Consider the following 20,784-nt stretch of genomic DNA (forward strand, 5'->3'; position numbering starts at 1 on the left):
ATTTAACCAGAAAATTGTCATGATGATACAATACGTACCGGCATCGTTGTTACTGTAACAGCTATATCTCCGACACGCAGAACCGACCGCGGAGACAAGTCTATCGGGGCACCGGAGCGAACGGTCGTTCCAAGGTATTCCGTCCCGGAGGTGTGAGACGAACGGGAAAAAAATATTCGAAAATATCGGAAACCGCATCCGGCCGTCTCCGGAATTTTTCTCTTAATTCGACTATGATTTCTTCATAAATCGGTGCAAAAAAAAAAAATAAATAAAAAAAAAAACAGCCCCGCTACTCGAGTTCGAGTGAAAATTTTTTCGTACGAGTCGACCCCCCCTTTGAAAAATAAAACTAGTCACAATTTTTAATCGGTGATAATTTCTAATTGTTGGTGACATCGACGATCAGATTCTAGAGAACAAAACGATCCGATCCTCGGCTCCGTAAATGAGGAAACTTTTACCGATTTAATAATAAAAAGTAGATCGATTTTTTGAAATGGCTTCCGAAAGGCTGGTCAACGGTATATTGTCGGATTTATTGCCGGCGATACCGACGGTTCAAGATGTGAGTAAATCGATGCAAAATTTCGGCTATCCGGATTACGCGGTATTCATTTTGATGCTGGCCTCATGCGGCGGAGTTGGAATATATTTTGGTTTCGTGAAAAAATCAATGGGCGAGGACGAGTACCTGGTGGGTGGAAGAAACATGAAGACGTTTCCGGTCAGTCTGAGTCTCATAGCTAGTTTTATTTCCGCTATATCGCTCCTCGGAACCCCCACTGAGGTATACGTGTACGGAATTACCTACCTTTTTGTTGGTTGCGGCGTTATCCTCATGGGGATTGTCATGACCACCGTTTATTTGCCCGTTTTTCACGACCTGAAACTGACCAGCACATACGAGTACCTCGAGAGGCGGTTCGACAAGAAGACTAGATTATTTGGCTCCGTTCTGTTCTCCATCGGAATCGTAAGTAGATAAAAAAAAAAAAATGATAACTCGTTCTTTTTGTATTATATTGTCTGGCGCGAAAATACCACGTTGCTAGATTTTCAAACGAAATATGAGACAGCCCTTGTGCAGCGGCAGGAAATTCGCTAGAATTGGCAACGGCTCGCCTTACTAATTGTCATAATTTATAATGGTGTGGAGAATATCAAGGGTATCATGACAGGGCCGCCTACTCGCGGATCTTCAAATTTCTTCAACGATTTAATCTCGCCAGATCTGAAATTGTCGCGCGAACAACGCGTGCACCGTATCGTCGTTATGTATACCTAATAGCAATCGGTGTACGTTTTATTGCGAGAAGAAATTAAGATTTCAGAAAATCTTTCGCCCTCACGTCTCAGATGGCAAACATAAAAATTACCGTTGACCAACGTTCCGAGGAATTAATGTTAAACTACATCCTCCTATGAGTACAAAGAAAAATCCCAGTCATCCTAATTACAACGCTCGCGTAGGCGTCTGTTATAGACAAGTCCGCATGAATAACGTATGGGCGAGAGGAACGATTCCGGTGAATTCTTTGTCTCTGCAGTGGAAAATTCTCTGTGAACATTTTTCAGATAACCTGGCTACCGATCGTCATCTACGTACCAGCCCTGGCTTTCAATCAAGGTGAGGAAAAATCGTCGCGGAGAAACATTGGGATACTTGAAACAAGCGGAGCGTATGAAATCATTTTTCCTTTTTTCAGTTACCGGAATAAACGTCCACATAATCACACCGTTCGTTTGCATAGTTTGCATATTTTACACGTGCGTGGTGAGTGTGGCAAACGAAAACATGTTTGTTAGCGATTGGTACGATGTCGAAATAACATCTGATAGAGCACAAGCTATTTTTGCGTTTCAATGCTCAGGGTGGTCTGAAAGCAGTTGTTTGGACAGACGTAATTCAAACCATCGTGATGCTCGGCGCGATGTTGCTGGTGATAATCAAGGGTACGGTAGATCTGGGTGGACCTTCTGTGGTCATTCACAGGAACTTAGAGTCCGGAAGACTCGAATTACCGGAGTAAGTACGCTCGAAATTTTCATAAGGTTCAAGGTCGAACGGCGTCTCATCCGTAGTCAAAAGTATCGGAGTAAAAAATTTCCCGATCCGTTCATTGATGTGGATAAACAATAAATTAAAGTTAAGTGCATCGACCTCCAAATACATTGTTGGGTCAATGATCCAGATGATGATCCGTAAACTGCGCAATGATTCAATAGACGGTACATGTGCGAACGATATAATTTACACATCAACATTACGTAGAATTTCCAGCGCCGCTCGCGAATGTCGGATAATTATATATACATATGTAAATCGAAACGAGTGATCGATCGAGCCGATTGTTGACAATTAATTATCGATCACCTTGAATTGTAATTAGCACGGATTGGAATCCTTTGACGAGACACACTATCTGGGCATTGACTTTTGGCGCTTTTGGTCACTGGCTCCAGACGTCCGCCGTCAATCAAAATATGATCCAACGTTATCTCTCTCTACCAACACTCGGCGCTGCGAGGCGGTAGGTATTCCATTATACTTAAACATTCGAATATTCCGAGACATTTTAATTAAGAAAAGTGATTTACAGAGAGAATTAAATTACAATAAATTCCCTCAGGGCTGTCTGGATCTTTATAGTAGGTGCCCTCAGTCTCGTTGGCACCTGCGGCTACGCCGGGATGCTCCTCTACGCGACCTACCAAGAATGCGATCCTCTAACAACAAAGGCGAGCCTAAATTAAATCCATTCAAATTAACTGAGATCTACCGGAGCCCGCTAAGAACCGATGAATTCAAAGAAACAACTTTGATCTCGTAGAAATCATACGTGTTTCCCCATTAATTAACAACACCGGATCAGAACAAACAAAGCTTCACAACACTTTTACGACTTTGACCGATATGCTTTGACTAACTCGAAATTTCATCCACTTTACTAAAGCTTGCTCGTGCCAAGGACCAACTCCTCCCCTTATTGGTGATGGATATCCTGGGCGATTATCCCGGCTTACCTGGTTTATTCGTAGCCGGCGTGTTCAGCGCTGCTCTCAGGTATACGCAAACTTACCGACAAATCAGTTTCGATAACCAATTATCGAGTGGCTTCATCCCCTTTACCTTCACCGTTATAACTCCAACAGCTCGCTGTCAACGGCACTCAACTCGATGGCGGCCGTGGTGATAGAAGACTTCATAAAACCATTTAGAAAAAATTCATTCACTCCCAGAGTAGCGGATATCCTCATGAAGGTCACCGTCGTTGCCATCGGAACACTTTCCGCCGGCCTAGTCTTCGTTGTCGAAAGAATGGGCAGTCACGTCCTCCAGGTGAGTCGAAAAAGTTGCCCGAATAGATTTTTTTTACCAACGTGTGTTCTCTTTTTTCATTCCTCCAGTTATCGATGAGTCTGGGATCGATCACCAGTGGACCGTCTCTGGGAATTTTCACAATGGGTATCCTATTTCCTTGGACAAATTCTATGGTGATTCTTCAATCTTTATTCAGACGTTCAAAAATATCGTGATTGCTGATTAAAACTTATTTCAGGGTGCTCTGATCGGCGGTACAACTAGTCTGGGACTCATGGCGTGGTTGAGTTTGACGGCACAGGCTGCGATATCGAGTGGTCATATAAGGTGGGAAGAGACTCAAGTTAATCTTACATCGAATGAATGTCCCATCCCTGCTACAAAAATTCTTCGACATATGGATACAAACACATGTTTTCTTCTGTCAAAAATTCAAATCTGTCTTAGGTTCGAGGAGAAGCCGGTGAGCACGGAGGGGTGTACTTACACCTTCCAGAAAGTCGAAAACTTACTTTTATTCTCGCCATCGAACGCGAACTTCAACGCAACGGACGAAGTTATTGTGTCGTGAGTCGAAATAATTTATAAACAATAACGATTTTGCGTCGGAGGATTTCCCACAAAATTTAATTCATCGCTTTCAGTGAACCGTGGGCATTCTATCGGTTGAGTTACCTCTGGTACACTATGACCGGTACGATCATCTCTCTAGTCATCGGATGTTTAGTGAGCTTAATTTCGTCGCAAGACACTAAAAAACTGGACCCACTTTTAGTCGCGCCGTTTGTCAGAAAATTTTTGAAAACTCGTCCGCAAGATCTGCAAGTAAATGACGTAAGTTTTGTAGATCTGAAGCCGCCAGTCCGCTTACGGGGTGAGTCGACTTTTTACAAAAAAAAAAATAAAAAAAATTCCAGGTTGTCAAGCTGGAACTGGAGCCAAGGGAACTTAACAGGTCCAGATGCATCCTTCAAGGAAATGTGAGAAAATTAACATAACGCAATTGATGGATATAATCGATCATTATAAAGAAATTGAATAAGGAAAAAAAATCATCATTAAAATTTAACTAACCCACCACCATTCTACTATGCGTAAGTTTTTCCATATTTTATTTTCGATATTACAAATTAATATTATATTATGTAAATGCGTTAGAGAGTACGAATACTATATTACATCTATATAAGAGTAGAGGTAATCATCAGATACTGTCACAGTTTAGATTAACAAATTTTTAAACCTACATTTAACCAGCAAACAGAAATTAGTAATAATTTTAATAATATTAATAATTGCGTGCTAAACCGCAGGCATTCACGGTATTATGTTTACTTTCAATTATTTCATTATTGTAGTGGAGACACGCGGCTGGCGCATTTGAAGCTCGGTTTGCGTCGAACCGAAAAAAAAAAGAGCCTTTCAAAGTTTTCCCACAAAATTTCTATAATTATCATATTCAACTAACCTGATAATTTCGTAATGAGTAGATAATCAAAGAGGAACTAAATTTTGCTTCCGATTTAGATACTCGAGTGATTTTTAATTTTTAATTAATAGGCTAACGATCGAGGATAAAAAATTGATTTCATTTGTCAGCACAAGGGTTATAAATATCTGCCATTCTGAACAATTTCATCGGAAGAAGTACGTGAATTGTTTCTAATATATTACACTTAAAATAACTTTACTTCTAAGTTAGTTGTACTTTTTCATTTTTTGTTTCAACTTTTTTTTTTAATTTTAATCCGAGTTTAGTGAAACCATAATAAGATTATGTGCATGCGTATTATATCGGATCGCACTATGAGTGAATCTTTCTGAAGTACAGAGAAAAATTTTGGACCATGGATTACCTAATTTTTTTCTTCTGATTTCTTTTTTTCGTTTGAACCGGGTGATGCATATTATTTGCATACACATAAATACTTATTTAGGTATCAACCGATAGACACGTTTTCAAATTCATCCAACAGCAAGAGATGTATGTTCATTAAAAATATAATTAAATATACGTATATCTATAAATAGCTTTTATATACCCAAATTCTTCTAATCAAAGTTTGGATGATTAATTTAGTCCTTTAAATGGTCGTTAATTTCATTCATGACTGTTTGCTTATTATATGTCAAAGTTAAATTCAGGAAATGGAAATTTAACTTGAAATTTACTATCATAACTAATTACGTTCTTATATGTATAATAATATAATATGAATGAGAATCCCTTATTCATATAGTCGAGAATATCGTTCTTCTGGCTAATCATTATTCTGGATTGATAATATTTTATAATAATATAGACAGATAAATTGTACAAAATACGGAATATTAATTTTTTTTTTTTTTTTCGTTTTTTTTTCATTTTTTTCATTAATATTTAACAACCGTAGAAAATATTGTTGTACATGTAAATAAAATCAATCAATTTTTACAACTTTTGTGGTGTGTTTCTGCAGCCATTACCAATTTCATTTTGGTAACGTATTGTGTATTATAGCATACTTATGCATAAACAGTGGACTGTCTCTATTTCATCGATAATATCGAGACTATCCTTATGATTAAACGATTTAAAATCTTCGTCTCAATATTCCCGTTTGAGCTATAGAGAGCTCCAAAAATACTCGTGGTGGTTCCAAAGCAGTTTCATTCACAAATCTAAAAACGTCCATATATATTTGGAAAACTATAGAATTTGTGCTCAGTTCATTTTTTTTCTTTCAAATTTACATTCTACCAAAATATTTTTAATTTGTGGTTCAATAAATTTCGATGAAAGATATTATGTAAAAAAAATGGAAATATACAAACTATAGACTCTGAGTCAGAACGTGTGCGAAATAGCGCAAAAATAAGAAAAATAATTCGTTTATCACAGGCCAATTCGCGCAGATCTGCACAGAGTCAATTTATGAAAATCGTGTGCATAACATACATACATATATTGTATGTACGGTCATACACATGCCACCGAATTGAACAAGCATACGATATTATCACTCTGTTTGAAGTATATGTATTCAATACATCATTCCGTGCATCGAGCAATCCAAAGAACATCAATATCAATAGGTATTGGCTGTATCTTCAATTCATCTTGAAGAGCCAATAACTTATTCTATATCGATAATAAGTGATTTGGTGCAGTAAATATACTGTGATATACCTATATTCTATAGGAATAAAGAAGTGTATATTTTAGCCCTAAGCGTGAAAAAGCTAAATATATATCTCACTATATGTTTCAGGAACTTCGGATTGCATTCTTCCGCAGAACTAGAACACCAAATTTTTTTTATACAAATTCAGACAGAGTTTTTATCTATCAAATTACAAACAATGGCAGTCAGAAGAACTGAGACTTTGACGAGTTTTCTTCATAATTTGTTCCATTCTTTTTTTTTTTTTTTTTATCATTCCACAGAAAATATCTTTACGCTTTAGTTACGCATATCATATCAAATGGAGTAACCTCGAATTTTCTTGAATCTCTTAAAATCTACAGCTACGCATCATCGCTATAAACCCGGCGATTAGATTCTATGCTTTTAAGCATGCCTCAAGATCGGTGATTCGTGACGAACTGCATTAAATCATCCCTAGCATTAATACTAACCCTACAATGACTTCCGCTCCTACATTTTCGAGCGTAGAAAGGTTCAGGCACAACGGCCGGACACGACGGTTTTTTTTTTTTTTTTTTTTGTGTATCTTTTTAAATATCTTTTTTTCAGGAATGACATCAACCTGCTGGATATGCAGTCGAGTTTGCGATTATTCATGTGTTGAGAAAATAAAAAATTCAATCTCTTTTTCACCACCTTGATCGTGTGCGTGTTTTTGATACTATTGTATACCAATGAATAATCATTACGAATTTTTTGTTCATTTTTACTTCTGGTTACACTTACCTGAAGTACTGCTCGGAAACCCATGGAATGAGAAGGTGGCCGATGAGAGTTTGTTTAATAAATCCAATAATTTAACAGCACCGGGCTGTTTTTCGTACTATTTTTTTCAACTAACCAGAGTTGCCGTAGTGTGAGGAATTTAATTTTGATCGGGCGAATCGATCTCGTACAGTATAATCTACAACGCGTTACTGACAGGCATCAAACTATCCGGGGGAGGGAATGGGGCGTTTTCCTCGTGGATCATCACTAGCCTTCCGTATTCCATAGGTCCGCACTGCTTCCCTTTATGCTGTAAAGATTATTTTAGAGGATTGTCAGGCATTTCCAAGGTGCAAATCTCTACAATTCACATTGTTACTATAACGATTTGATCGGCACTCCCCCCGTCGGTAACGGCAATTAAAACCAGATAACATTTGTAAATGAATGCTTCTGCAGATCAGTCGACGGGAAACAGGGGAGAAAAAAACGAACGAAAAACAAGGTGAATTGGAATCACAAGAGCAACGCAACGAAAAGTTTCAGGTCCCCAGAAAATGAAGGGAAACTTAAGTTTTTGAAGAAAACAAGCCGCGCCCTTTGAAGGGACGTCGTCTTCTGGATCTTACCTTGGGACTGTCGTCAGCGCCTTCTCCGCTGGAGCTACTTGCGCTGCCGCTGGAAGTTAGGCCTTCGTCAAGCATTAATTTTGTACCAAAACCCTCCAATTCCAGATCTAGATATAATTGGCTCAGTTGATCGTTGACCATCAAAGGTTGCGTCATGTTCTGCATCGCCAATTTATCCGCTTCCAAAACTTCCTGTAACGTCATCGAGTCCATTTGATACTGATAAACGAGCTCTGGCGTCAAGTTGACTTCCTCCAACCATGGGGGTGGCTTACGAATCGCGGGCCTCATCTTAGGCACCGACACAGCGGATGTCTGTTTCCACATCATACCCTGCGGAGCGTGAGCGTTTCATTTATTCAACACGATCAGAGATTCGCTGAGTTTGCGCAAGAAAAAAATTTCGCGGTCTCGATCGACACGTACCTCCGTCGCTCCTTTTTGATCTGGATTACAACTACTGCCGCTACTTTTATTTAGGAAACTGCTATAAAGACTAGAACAGCTGGACTCATCTTCGTTGTACTCTACAGGTCGGTCCTGTTTCGCGATTTTTGAGGTCGACGGGCCATCTTCGTCAGCGTGATCGTTCTCGTCCACGCTTACGCATGGCGAACATAGCTCACCGGGTGATAGGGCCTTGAAAATAATGAAAATGTTTACGATAATGTTCTCCGAAAATAGAATCCTTGAAAATAAATTCAAGGACCTCAACAAAGTTCTTGAATTCTCATTTCTACCTTTTTGGAACACTCCGACATCGCCATTATGCTTCCGGGCTCCGCTTTGACGCTGGTAGCTTGGCTGGCAGGCCGATTTGGATCTCGAGGTTTGTCCAGCTTCTCCACATTCGACTGAGAAGGTTCGCGAACATTTTGCATCAGAGGAACTGGTTCGGGAATTATGAACGGTCTGTACATCAACGCCGTTGGTGCTGGTGCCCCTAGTACGGGTCGGTAAATGACTCCGGTCATTCCGGTTGTGTAATATTGAACTAAAGTCATGAAAAATAGTTGATTCGAAAATCCTTCACTTTCGACTTGGGTGGAATACGATTTTACTTCGTGGCTTGGAATTTACCGTATGGACTTTGAGAAACTGTTTGGATCTGCGGAGGTGGTCCGGGATGTTCCTGAGGTACGTAAATTGGACCGAGCCTGTTCTGTGGTGCCGGGAAGTAGTATACGGGGATCATTTGCGTTATCGCTGGGTACGTGTTTGTAACTTGTAACGAAACGCTGAAAAAAGAGACAAGTATGGTCAGCGTGAGATCGACTAACGTGCTGTAATCGGCATCTTCGTATCAGGGCGCGTAAGGTCGGTGCTCACTTTTGCGTCGAAGTACAAGACTGCGAAGTTTGCAAAGCGGAGGTCACACCAACGGAGTGTGAAGGCCACATGGTGAGATTCGGGGTTCCCTGAAGCCCTGCAGACAAATGGTCATTGCAGTGGATGGCGTTTGGGTTGACAGCGTTGACCCCGAACGTGTTATCGCATCTGGATACCTGGAGCGAAAAATAAATTTTCAAATAAAAAATTGATCATCGAAGAAGATTCCGTAACTATCGGTCGTCATTAACTACCTTGGCATTATCGCCTTTCTTTACTGGACTGCCATTTCTCTTGAGATTCGTAATTTTGCTCAAATGAGCCGTGGCATCGTTGGATTTCTCTGCGGCGGACTTGGACCGCGAATCCTTGAGCTTGTCGCTTTTTATGGTCGATCTGATTTGCCTGTGTTGCTGAACGAGCAGTTTTTCCATATCCAAATTGTGCCTGGAGAGCAAAGACTCCGTCAACGTTGGAAGTTTGAAGCTGGCAGTCTCCGTTGTGTTACTCGTCGTGCGAGAAGTGTCTCCTCTGCTCGCAGAGCTTGTCTGATTGTTCGAACCACTGCTCAAATTACCAGCACTTCCGCTACCGCTAGCTCCACTTCCGTTCACCGGTGACATACATTTTCTCGTCGGATCTGAAAAGATGGTTTCGAATAAAACGGAGTTTTTGGATTCAGCGGATTAGAAGCGATCGGTGGTAGGCGAATGACGGAGACGCACCTGTTGGAGTTGGACTTTTTGTTTTGTGGCCCAAGTCTTCGTCGTCGGTGGTGCTTGGAACATTGATATTTTCTTCGTCACTCCCGTATATGGTTGTGGTGAGGGGTTTACTTTTAAAGTATCTCTGTATGTTCTCGTTGTAATTAAGCTGATTGTAGCTTGGAGGTGTTTCGGTTGAAGATTTGCTGTCAAAGTACTCGTGGTGTGGCGATATCTCGCCGAGCATAACACTGTCATGCTCCTGAAACAAGGGACAAATTGATCCCTTTGACAGTATATTGTAGCGTCTCTTCGTTGGCAATAAAGAGAGAATCTCGGGTTAGTCGAAGCTGAATTTAAAGATATTGTTATCACATCATTCGTTCGTCGGCTGTTCGGTTCTACGCTACCAAGCAAGCAGCTACTCAGCGAAGCCAAGTATGTGAGTTTTTAAATTTTGGTAGTGAAGTCGTGTCGATATCGCATTGCGAGTGTTATTCAGGCGTGGATATCTATCGGAACTTGTTATACCAAATCTTCCATCGCACGAACAAATGGCGATTACCGGTCTCTCGCGGATTAAAAGCGAAAAAAAACAACCGTTCAGTCGACGATCCATCGATTGAAATTTGATTTTACTAACAAGTCGTAACGGTAACGACTCGTTCGACGAAGCAAAGATATCAGCGCTTGTGTACGTTTGGCGCAATGGGATTAAGTTTTTTAGGAAACCTTATGTGCAATTCTACGTCGCTGGTCGCCATTTCGCAATTAATATAAGGGAAAGTTGCCGAAATCGCTATCCGGTGGCGCGACACGGGTGAACGACCCGAGCAGCTGTGACCTCCGATTGACAGTGCCGAAAGGACATTCCGTCCATAAACGAAACGACGGATAAAACACTAACTGTGGAGAGCGGTTTTAATCCAGTAATCGCCACGATAAAACCGGCATCGTTGTTTCTGCTACTAGATGGAAGATAATCCTTAGATGCTTATTATTATAAAAACTAGTGACTTACCGGCTCACCTACTTACCACCAAGCTTTTTAAATTAAGGTGTCTGAAGCGAGTGTCTCCTCGACCGGCCCTATAATGATCAACATCATGCTCCCCAGACCTAGCTGTCTAGGTAAAAACCACTGTGGCATAAGTTAAAAAAGTTTCTTCGCAAACCGCCCTTTCGTTATTGGCAGAATAGTCTGTGCGTAAACACCGCCGGTTAGGATGATCGAAGCTCACGTGAGTCGAGTAAATCTTTTTTACACCCCTTCCCTCTGACTGCCTGCCTGCCCATCGCATTTTCACGTACAACGTATGTATTAAAATGCACGTGTATTCATACACGATATTTACAATTGCAAATTAATGTCGATCAGCTAGTTTTTCGAGCGATTGTTATACCTGCGTATCCCCAGCTGAGCTCTATCGTTAATTCTTCAACAAAAAGTTCGACCTCCCTTTCTTTCATTGATTATTTGCTCATATTTTGCTTATTAATTTAAAAATGATACCCGCCAACATCCCACCGCTACGAGACAATGTGCAAGGTTATCGGTACCCTGAACCAAGGTGAATACGATATTAGCTGGTAGTAGATACTTAAAGAGATCAAATAGTCACCGAAAAGCTCTTGGTGTCCGCAGGTACGTCGTTCTTCAGTTCAGGCGCCTTTGCCTCGGCGAGGAGATTTTCCATGAACGATACGAGATCCTCGCATTGTTCGGTGACATCGTTACGACTCGGAATCACCTATCAGACCGAAACAAAATCGTGGTTCCCTTGGTTAAAGAAGCTGTTTTCGAAGAAAATTCCTTCGGTTTCCGATAGATTAGTCGAGAGTAAAGTTTGCGTTATAAAATAAGCGTTGGAGGTGAATTGTATTTTTATCAGTACCTCGTTGAGTAGGACGTGAATTTCGCCCTGGATTATTTTGCTCTCTTTGAGTACCTCCTCGCTGATGTTGGCGAGAATGTTGCTATTCGTGTTATCCGGTGGTTGGAAAACGTCCGGATCACTGGGTCCTTTGAGGACTCGATGATGGCCGATGACAAACTCCAGTTTCCTAGACCACGGATTAACGAAAGACGACCATTCGGTTTCGAGGACTACATACCCGCCGTTCTGTACGGCGAATCTATACGGCTTCGATCTGAATGAGGTACCCTGTAACTTGACGACCTAAGATGGGAAGATTTATTCTGTTAAATCGATTCGGATGACAATAATCGTTATCTCAGGATCCCGAGAGGCAGAATAGCTCGTGCTCACAGTCTCATAGATGTCTTTGATGAACGGCAGATCTTCCGGGTGATAAAATTCGAACAACGAACGTCCGACCATATCCTGCGGCAAATAGCCAAAGTATTGAACTACTTCGGGATCGCAATGGGATAGATGACACGTCGCTGTATGACGAGTTGTGAAGTTCGACGAGATTATTGTTTCCTCGGGAGCTGCGAATAAAATTTTATCCAATGAAATTAGAAATCCCCGCGCACGTCGCGACGCGAACAACGGAGACAAATACCTTTGTAAGCGGATTGAACGGGCAGAGCTGTTACGACGAGAAACATCGCTTTCGGATGTTGAACGGAACTTTGATCGCGAAAATCTCGGCAGGTCAGGGTAACGTGGAATGGTAAATATCTAACCGGTTTTTCTACCTTAATTTGTCCATTCGTAGATACCGTTGTTCCGTTGCATTTCGCACCCCTGTACCTTCGCAGTCCACAGAACAGACTCGTTCGCTGGCCGTTCGGTCCTAATAAACAAGTATTCGATCGTAATTTTTTTATAAATCAACAAAAATCTGTCCCATCAATGTACGAGAGGACGGATCACCGAAAATTCGGCGATAGTAAAACTTTATTCACCCTTCGAATTGTCCGCTTGCGGAGCTGCTAAGCCGTTGGTTATTTGCCCGGTGAACGTGCTTCGGTCTTTGGGGTGAACGAAATCAATGAAGGATCGGCCGATCCACGAGCCCTTTGGAAAACCGAGCGCTTGAGACAAAGACGGGGTTGTGTAAAGGACAACGCCGTCGAACATCGAGATCACTGCACAAAATCCTTCCTGTGAAAAAACGGTCAATGAAAATCAAGGTGAGCTTTTATGTCGAATCCAAGGCAGAATATAGGAAGGACATTGACCAGAGAGTGTGAGTATATGTTACAATTATTTATTCATATGTTCACATGCTATGGATGTATGTTATTATTGAAGATGTGTACGTGCCACGTGTATATAATTTGAATGACTAAATAGCACCATATAGCACGTTATAGACATAATTAGCAGACGGAAATCACGAAAGACAGAAGATAGGGCTTTGTGGAGGTAGATATATTTCACAAGGAATATCGTTAGAGAATTAGGGCTTCGTTTACCACATGTTTACTGCAGGAGGCACATATGGCAATGAACAGCGAATCAGTGAAACGAGACGTGCCTTTAACTCATCCTGATCAAAGGGTCAGCCCCTTTTTTTTTTTTTAAGACAATGAAGTTACCTTTGGAAGCATGTGATGAACGCGATTTTAGTGAAGTCGAATTGTTTTACCCATGCTTTCCCTTGGCGTATGAAGCATTTCATGTCACATGCGAGGTGAAGCTCTGGAACTTTCAAATGAACTTTGGATCTTGGTACCCCTGTTAACACCCACATACCTAATGATGATTATTCCTTTAATTCGAATAACACCTCGAGCTACGTATACGTGCACTCGCATCAATTTACGCGATCACGTTAGCTTGATTTTACTTTTCATTCAGAGTTTGAAAAAAAATAAAAATAATGTCTCTTCCACGTTATCAACACCATGTCGTTCGGCGTTGGTTCGTTGATGGTATAAAAAAAAAAATTGTTCCCACGTGGAAAGGTAAGAGCTCCAAGTATATATATATATTTTCTTTTTGTTTTTTTCTCGTTTTTCGATCAGCAAATTCGAAACGATTTACCTGCACCACACTCGAGCTTTTGCCTGTCCTTCGGCTTGGGGCGTAGTACAATTGCCACGATAGCCTCTCGATGATTGTTTACAAATAGGCGGTTTATACTAACGTTTGCCGGGGATTTGGTGTCATCGATCAAGCAAGGCGACACGGATGGAACAAGCGAGACGTCCGAGCCGGAATTGTGTTCTCCAGGGTCCGTCGCATCCACCAACTCAACAACAGCTACTTCCACTTGCAACCACCAACAAAAACAATTATTATACCCTTTCTTTATTCCTAGCAAATAATTGCGCTAGAAGTTTAACCCTATAGGGCGTAGAATGTACGCCGTATGAATCGATCGAATGACGACGATTATTTCAGCATCCCTTAGCGAGGTCCGATGTAAAATGACACGCATACTCATAGGGTAACGCATGATACACAACTATTGCGTGAGCGTTGACTTTGAAAAATCAAATTTAGAATCGTAGAATTCAAAGAACCCGTGTTTTAGATACAAAGAGCAAGTCTCGAGATGAGAGGTAAATTTGATCCCATGAAAAGCGAATTCCGGACTTATGAGAGCCCTTACAAAACATGGTGCGAGTGTCATGGCCATGGAGAGGCCAATTGGTTACGCGACGGTCTAACTTTAGAATCGAACCAATTCACTGCCTCGCAATTCAAATTAAATATTTCAATAAAACTAAGAATATTATAATCAGAAAAGGAAATTAGCATTTTCGTGTCATAATACAATTACGTGGAAAATAATTCAACAACAGTTCCCTTATTTCACCGCGATGCGAATCACCAATAAAACGCGCACGTATAAATACATAGGTATATATATATATAATATATGAACCGTGATGAGAACAGCCGGCGTATAACAAAGTTTACGTAATCGTTTTTGCATTTAACAATATACCGACCGGACACGTGAATCTATTGGCAGCATAATCGAGCCATTGTCTCTGCACGTTAACCGCGCAGCTTAACAATAGTCTAAAATTGTATCACAAAACGCGAGCCGGTGTGATTATTTTCGGACCCATTTCCAACAAAATTATCGAGAGAATTTAATTATAACTCGTTCATTCGTGGGAAAGTGGGTACTTAATCAGAGATTAAACGTGCATTACTCGTTTCAACCACCAACCTGTTTTCGGAGATTCCGGTTGCGGTGAAACGTCCGCAAATTTACAAACTGCGGGTACGGGTACCTCCTGCAGGGGTGTCTCCTGGACTATGACGGGAGATTCCGATACCGCGGGACCGGCGATCGCAGGTCTAGATTTTTTCTTCTTGTCTTTCCGTTTGCTGATTGGATGAGGAAGTGCAGAAGCATTACTAAAGAATATATGTTGAACCCAGCCGTTAGTAAATCCAACACCGCTGAACCCGCTCATTATTAACCTACTTACGTCATATTTTTACAGTAATCCCGAAATAACAAGATACAGCTCAACTCGATATAAGGAATGAAATCCTTCTAATCGTCAAATCTGGTACTGGTGCAGTTAGTATACCCTGAGATTACCGTGTCAGTTAGATTTAAGCCTGTTCTCATCCCTCCAAGTTATCTCGTTAATTGTTGTCTCTGTACGAATTTTGACGTAAATCTGCGTGAAGTAAGTCTGACGAAACCGACAAATAAATAGAGAAACAGAAAAAAAGGTTTTTTTGATGTACTAATTGTTTCTTTCTTCTCCTCATTCTTTCTGTTTTTTTTTTTCTCGTTTGCTTTGTTTCAATTGTATCAATCGCGGGTTACCACCGATCCTCGCGCAATAATCAACCTAAATTCGTATCGTATTCTATACAAGTTGGGGGTGTCAGGTGTCTGGCACTCTATAATTACATCGTCAGAAATAAGTGACAGAATAGAATAGCGACGTTTCAGTTACGAAATAAAATACTTGAACGTCAAAGGGAATATTGAGTTGAGTGACGGAAAGTTACGTAAAATCAGCACTGCAGCTGGACGGGTTGTTATATCGACGCCCTGTATACTGAAATGTGCCATTTAAACGAAGGTCGAAAAGGGGAATGAAAAAATAATGAAAAATAATAATGAAATAACATGCATGCATGCACGTTTCTCTATGACATAAGCGAATTCTCGTGGACTTTCTCCGTGTCAATAGCTAGTCCCTATCGGTGTTTGTATCCCTCGTAAAAATTAAATGAATAATCACGAGCATACTCGATGCAGCTTTCTCCATTTCGCATCGCCCGATCGCCCGACTGAACTGCAGGAGAAGCTTCCGGGTGAAGTTGAGTACCTACGCGAAATATCAGCCTTTCGCGGACGCGGAAGTTACCCGGCGGTTACGTTATTCTTGTCGTTATAAAACTCCTCTAAACATCAGCATCTCGTTTGATTCGGACGAAAATGTTTATCGATATTATTAACAATGCGGGTGTATCACCTATGTAATAATTTTAGAAACACGCGAACAATTAGACAGCCAAGTGTCAATCGATAGCCGCGTGCAAACCGACAAGACGCGGGTTACGTACCTCAATGCATGCGTTCGCGTTCTCTCACAGTTTTTCAACAATTGTTATTATATTCAGTTTTTCATTTAATCGTTCGTTTGATCTCTTTTCAGTCTTATTATTGGTAACTTTTTCCAAGCTGTACGGAATCGTTACGAACCCGAGTTGCATAAGTGGAATTTCTTTTCCTTTTTTTTTTTTCATTTGTACGTTGACACGGCGAATTACATAAGGGAAAATTTTTTCGAAATTAATTGGATCCTCCTAGGACGAGACACAGCCTTCGATGGATTTATTCGTAACACGTTTATCGGCACCACGGAATCTACAGACACATGCGGACAAAACACGTGTGTCTTCGCACGTCGATATAATCATTCGGTGAAACATGGCGAAACCTTATAGATTAGAAAATACTCTAGCGATACCTAATTGGACTGACCGACTGCACAATTATCATTCAAAATCGAGAAAGGTCCTTCTTCAAATATTCTTCTAACGAGTACCACATAATTTTCATTGATCTGGATAAATCCATTCACAAAAATAGAGACTGAGAAACACGAACACTACCTTCGTCTCGTCAAGTAAAAATCATAAGGTAGCAAAATTCTAAATGTATAATTTTTTAGAAATTTTCAGATATTTTTTTTCAAAAGTGATGTTGTCTGCAGTGGAAAAAGGAAAGAAAGATCATAATTCTCGTGTAATTAATTCTCGTTATTGGCAAAATTGATGATATTTTTTTTCGATTCCCTTTCTAGTTATTTGTTCGTTTTTTTTTTCTTCCACCTTCAATCTGTTCGATACTTTGCTTTCACCGATTTAATTAGCAATCGCGCAATACCTATACATATAAAGTCACGTAGCAAACGCACGTTGTCGAAGACGCTTATGGGGGTTCTGTGGGGGCGGCATAGCGATTGTTTTTCCGAATCACGTTTCAAATCGCAAGACAAGGGCTGATTGCTAATTTGGCATGGGTGAAAATCGAACGACGTGTTTTTATTGAACGTGAAACCGAAGGATTCCGCGATCGAAGATCACGGGGGAAACGTCCTCAGGAGTTACAACGAGGTGTTAGTGAATTATGCAACGTTATACGAATCCGCCAACCGTTCTCCCCACGCGCATAGCAGAGGCAGAAATCACACGGCACATGGCGGTACACGTGCGTCTTTTATCGCTGAAAGGTGGGGAAATAGTGTAGCATATACGTAGGCACATCCATGTGTAATATGTGCGAACTACGCCTCGTACAAATATCTCAACGATATATCAAGATTCCGTTGTACGAAGAATGAAGAGAACAAAAGGAGACGAGCGCTCGTTGCATTTTGCACATCCGTTCAGAATCATTTGATATTTCAAATCTTTTTCTTTTTTTTTTGTCGTTTCTAAGAAAACGACGGATTAATCTATAAGGAAACGTTTGATGTTCGGATGCTCTACAGAATCGATGTCATTTTTTTGGATAAAAAAAAAAAAAAGAATCTCACGGTAATTCTGAACGCAATCGAGGCTTACGGTGGTAAAAGGCAGCGTATAATACCTCTTGAACGCCGGCCACTATGCATGCGACGATGGCTTTCGACGGAGGGGCTTTGCAATTATTCTCCCCCATTAATTGCGAACAAAGGGAATATTTACAATGGCAATGGTTATCTGCAGACTGGTTAACGGATATAGCGACACGATCAGCTATTTCTAGTGAACCCGTGCTATAAATATTTGTACAGAAGCTCGTGCTCGATTACGTCTAGTCAACGTGCTTCTATTTCTATATCTCATTGTCAAACGCAAGCAGAAGATATCCCCCATTATCGTGGATTCTACCTGGTTCACTTCGTCCCACGATCGAGTCAAGGGATGATTACAAAACAGAAGACGGGGAGCAATGTTATTTTGCGTACCTAGAAGCGAGGGTGGAGGGATGTCCGCCACAGTAACCGCTGCTTTCTGAACTGTTGCTGTGCCTCGACTTCGAACTTCCGCTGCTGAAAACAAAAAATAAATTTTTCTTTTTTTTTTTTTCATACTTCTAACCAGTCCGGAATACCGCTTTGTCGCCCATGGCGCTAGCTCTTCTTCTTTCATTTCGTTAACTGCGTTTAAAGCCCAAGAAAAATCAAACTGCATTCCGTGTCGCAGAAAATCAAACGTTATTTCCAATTAATTGAGTCATTTCTCGGCGGTTATACCAGTTATAGCATTATACCCACTATGAAGGAATCGTAGTGTAGCCATATAAATGACTTTACCGTGATAGCATTACACCTACTCAGGGGAAATGGAATTAACGCGTGTCAGGTGCACGTGCCTAGCGACGATCGCATAACACAAGAACCGAGCGGCTCTAATTAGTCGGCTTTATTGCGGGTTCCTTTGCGTTAAGTTTTTTGAATTTATTTTTTACCTTTCCCTTTATTCTTCATTGTTCTACTTGAATTTGTTTCATTTCTTTTTTCCTATTCAATTTCCAAACCTCGTGAAATTCCATTTCATTCTTCATAAAGTTGAATCGCTGTAACGTGTATCGCGCCGAGAGCAATTTAGATCTGTTAATTATTCTCGGACCTACCCACACGGTATATTACCGGGCGAATGAATAACCGTGCGACAAAAATATACCCTTTGAAAGCCCCACCCCCGCGGTCTACGTTAATTCAATCGAATTATTTTCAGACACCATAAAACCACGGAGAGAATAATCGAACGCGTGTATTTCGACGATTTATTTTTGAACACCGCGAATACTGTTTCCGCTTTAGTTCAATTATTCGACAAATTAACCAACTATTCCTGGCTAATGCTCAGATTACCCTCGTAACTAATTAATCGACCATATATAGCTAATACCCGTCGACCATAGGAACGTGATATAAGCGCGAGGGTTACGTCATTTTTTGTCACATCGTTTCGAAGCGGAAATATCAATGAAACAACCGAAACAAGTAACGGAGAAACTGCAGACGAGTCTGTCAGAAATGGTTTTAATTTTTCAAATGATTCACTCTCGGCGGATACGCCGGAGCGGTGGCGGTACCGGTCAACAAATTATTCGGAAAAGGATTGAACTCCGCCGGATCGTGGGGACAAAAAATGTTCTCAACGTGCAGCGAAGGAGCGCGTGTTTCAAGATCGATGGAAAGAAAAAATCATTCCTCACATGTCGTACACGTGAGCGACACCGGTTTTATCAGCCGACAAGGTCCATACGTCCTTTCACCGTCTTTGAATCATTACGGGGACGTTCGCCGAGTCTCCTTACCACCTCTCGCGATCGGATCAAAGGTTTATTTTTTTTAATGAAGCGCAATTTATGAGAAAAATACCATTTGAAAAAAGGAACAAAATTGAACCGCACGGTCGAGCCTTTCCTTCACGTTGCAAGCCCCGTGACCGAACATCTAGGAGACGGCTATTACGACTTCATAGATTTTTTCGGTCGAGTTCACGTTTACTTTTTCTCATCGAAGAACAGAATTAACAATTATTTTTGGTAGTTTGATGCGAATGGAAATTGATAGAGTAAAAATAGACGTGATCGTACATGGCTTGTGCCCTGTAATTTTTTTTTCAAAGTGGTACGATTCGAGTAGCGGTAGGGCATCGGCAATTTTGCCCCGTATCCTTCTTATCCTGTTTACATCCATTTTGGTACCCAGAATGCAACTGTAAGATAAGAATAACACTTCGTCGAACGATTTGTGATCCAGCGATCCCTTTATCAGAGATTTTCTCACACGTGTCTCGCCCACGTGCTTTCTGCAAGCGTAAATCACGGATCCTTTCACTGGTCCGTACGCTAACATAATCTATATGACCGAAGTCCAGAAGTAATAAGATGGGCTAAATTTCGTAGCTCGATTTTATACCCGTATTTTATCATAAACTTGGATTTCTTTCGGTATTGTTTTTATTGCGATACGAATGTAGAGATAACAGGGGTGAAATGTACGTACATTTTACATGCGGATGGAATGAAAATCATTATTAAAAATTGCTCGTCATTCCGAATAATTATAACCGATGAAACTCATTTTGAGGATTGAGAAGAAAAAAAATGCACTGCGATGTGGGCGAGCGATTGTTTGCTTGAAAAAAAATTTCCTGCAATTTTTTTACAACCCCGCTTTTTTTGAACAGAAAGAAAAATGAGAAAAACTCACCTGCGTTGCGATTGACTGTTACTGCAGCTATTGGAGTAAGCAGAGTCGGATATCTTGGCGTGTTCGGCTGATGTTTCCTCCATAATTGAAATTTTTAATCTTCTTAATTAGCACAAACTCTAATCGTCAAAAATTTATCGATACAATTGATTCATGATTATTCGTTGAAATGATTGATATTCACGAAAACTGAACTTTTGAATTAGATCAATCAGCTCGTGATCACTGATCATTCGGTACTGCGAAACTGACTACGTCCACGATGCCTGGTATGCAACGCGGGCAA

The 20,784-nt window shown here is 40.8% G+C and overlaps 2 protein-coding genes across 6 annotated transcripts; one reads left to right on the forward strand and one right to left on the reverse strand.

The window, feature by feature from the left end:
- Positions 1–95: 95 nt before the first annotated feature.
- LOC105691566 (sodium-coupled monocarboxylate transporter 1-like) lies at positions 96–4,769 on the forward strand. Its single transcript, XM_012410104.3, has 13 exons — positions 96–976; positions 1,579–1,630; positions 1,710–1,777; positions 1,875–2,029; positions 2,394–2,534; positions 2,634–2,742; positions 2,958–3,067; positions 3,157–3,343; positions 3,412–3,498; positions 3,564–3,652; positions 3,773–3,892; positions 3,970–4,159; positions 4,243–4,769. The coding sequence occupies exons 1-13, from the start codon at positions 500–502 to the stop codon at positions 4,321–4,323; spliced, it is 1,866 nt and encodes a 621-aa protein (XP_012265527.1). The 5' UTR covers positions 96–499; the 3' UTR covers positions 4,324–4,769.
- LOC105691565 (period circadian protein) lies at positions 4,409–20,768 on the reverse strand. 5 transcript variants are annotated; one of them, XM_048659524.1, is made up of 17 exons: positions 20,499–20,768; positions 18,240–18,320; positions 14,984–15,144; positions 13,946–14,070; positions 12,759–12,957; positions 12,413–12,646; positions 12,154–12,338; positions 11,779–12,063; positions 11,506–11,634; positions 9,905–10,145; positions 9,434–9,819; positions 9,180–9,355; positions 8,931–9,088; positions 8,591–8,844; positions 8,277–8,489; positions 7,851–8,183; positions 4,409–7,531 (listed from the first exon to the last, which is right to left on the reverse strand). In XM_048659524.1, exons 1-17 carry the CDS (start codon positions 20,579–20,581, stop codon positions 7,418–7,420), a joined length of 3,357 nt encoding a protein of 1,118 aa, XP_048515481.1. In that variant the 5' UTR covers positions 20,582–20,768; the 3' UTR covers positions 4,409–7,417. The 5 variants fall into 5 exon arrangements, with proteins under 5 accessions (XP_048515481.1, XP_048515476.1, XP_012265526.2 ...); XM_048659519.1 differs by having other exon boundaries at positions 14,984–15,174; XM_012410103.3 differs by having other exon boundaries at positions 18,240–18,323.
- Between the last annotated feature and the right edge of the window lie 16 nt (positions 20,769–20,784).

This window comes from Athalia rosae, chromosome 1, assembly GCF_917208135.1.
Source record: "Athalia rosae chromosome 1, iyAthRosa1.1, whole genome shotgun sequence".
In the NCBI taxonomy this organism is placed as follows: domain Eukaryota; kingdom Metazoa; phylum Arthropoda; class Insecta; order Hymenoptera; family Athaliidae; genus Athalia; species Athalia rosae.

Coding starts and splice junctions, on each gene's coding strand:
- LOC105691566 (XM_012410104.3), top strand. CDS start 500: ATGGCTTCCGAAAGGCTGGTCAACGGTATATTGTCGGATTTATTGCCG. Junction 2,030..2,393: donor GGAAGACTCGAATTACCGGA/GTAAGTACGCTC, acceptor AATTGTAATTAG/CACGGATTGGAATCCTTTGA. Junction 3,344..3,411: donor TGGGCAGTCACGTCCTCCAG/GTGAGTCGAAAA, acceptor TCATTCCTCCAG/TTATCGATGAGTCTGGGATC.
- LOC105691565 (XM_012410101.3), bottom strand. CDS start 20,581: ATGGAGGAAACATCAGCCGAACACGCCAAGATATCCGACTCTGCTTAC. Junction 12,339..12,412: donor CGTTCAATCCGCTTACAAAG/GTATTTGTCTCC, acceptor TTTTATTCGCAG/CTCCCGAGGAAACAATAATC. Junction 7,532..7,850: donor GCGCTGACGACAGTCCCAAG/GTAAGATCCAGA, acceptor TAATCTTTACAG/CATAAAGGGAAGCAGTGCGG.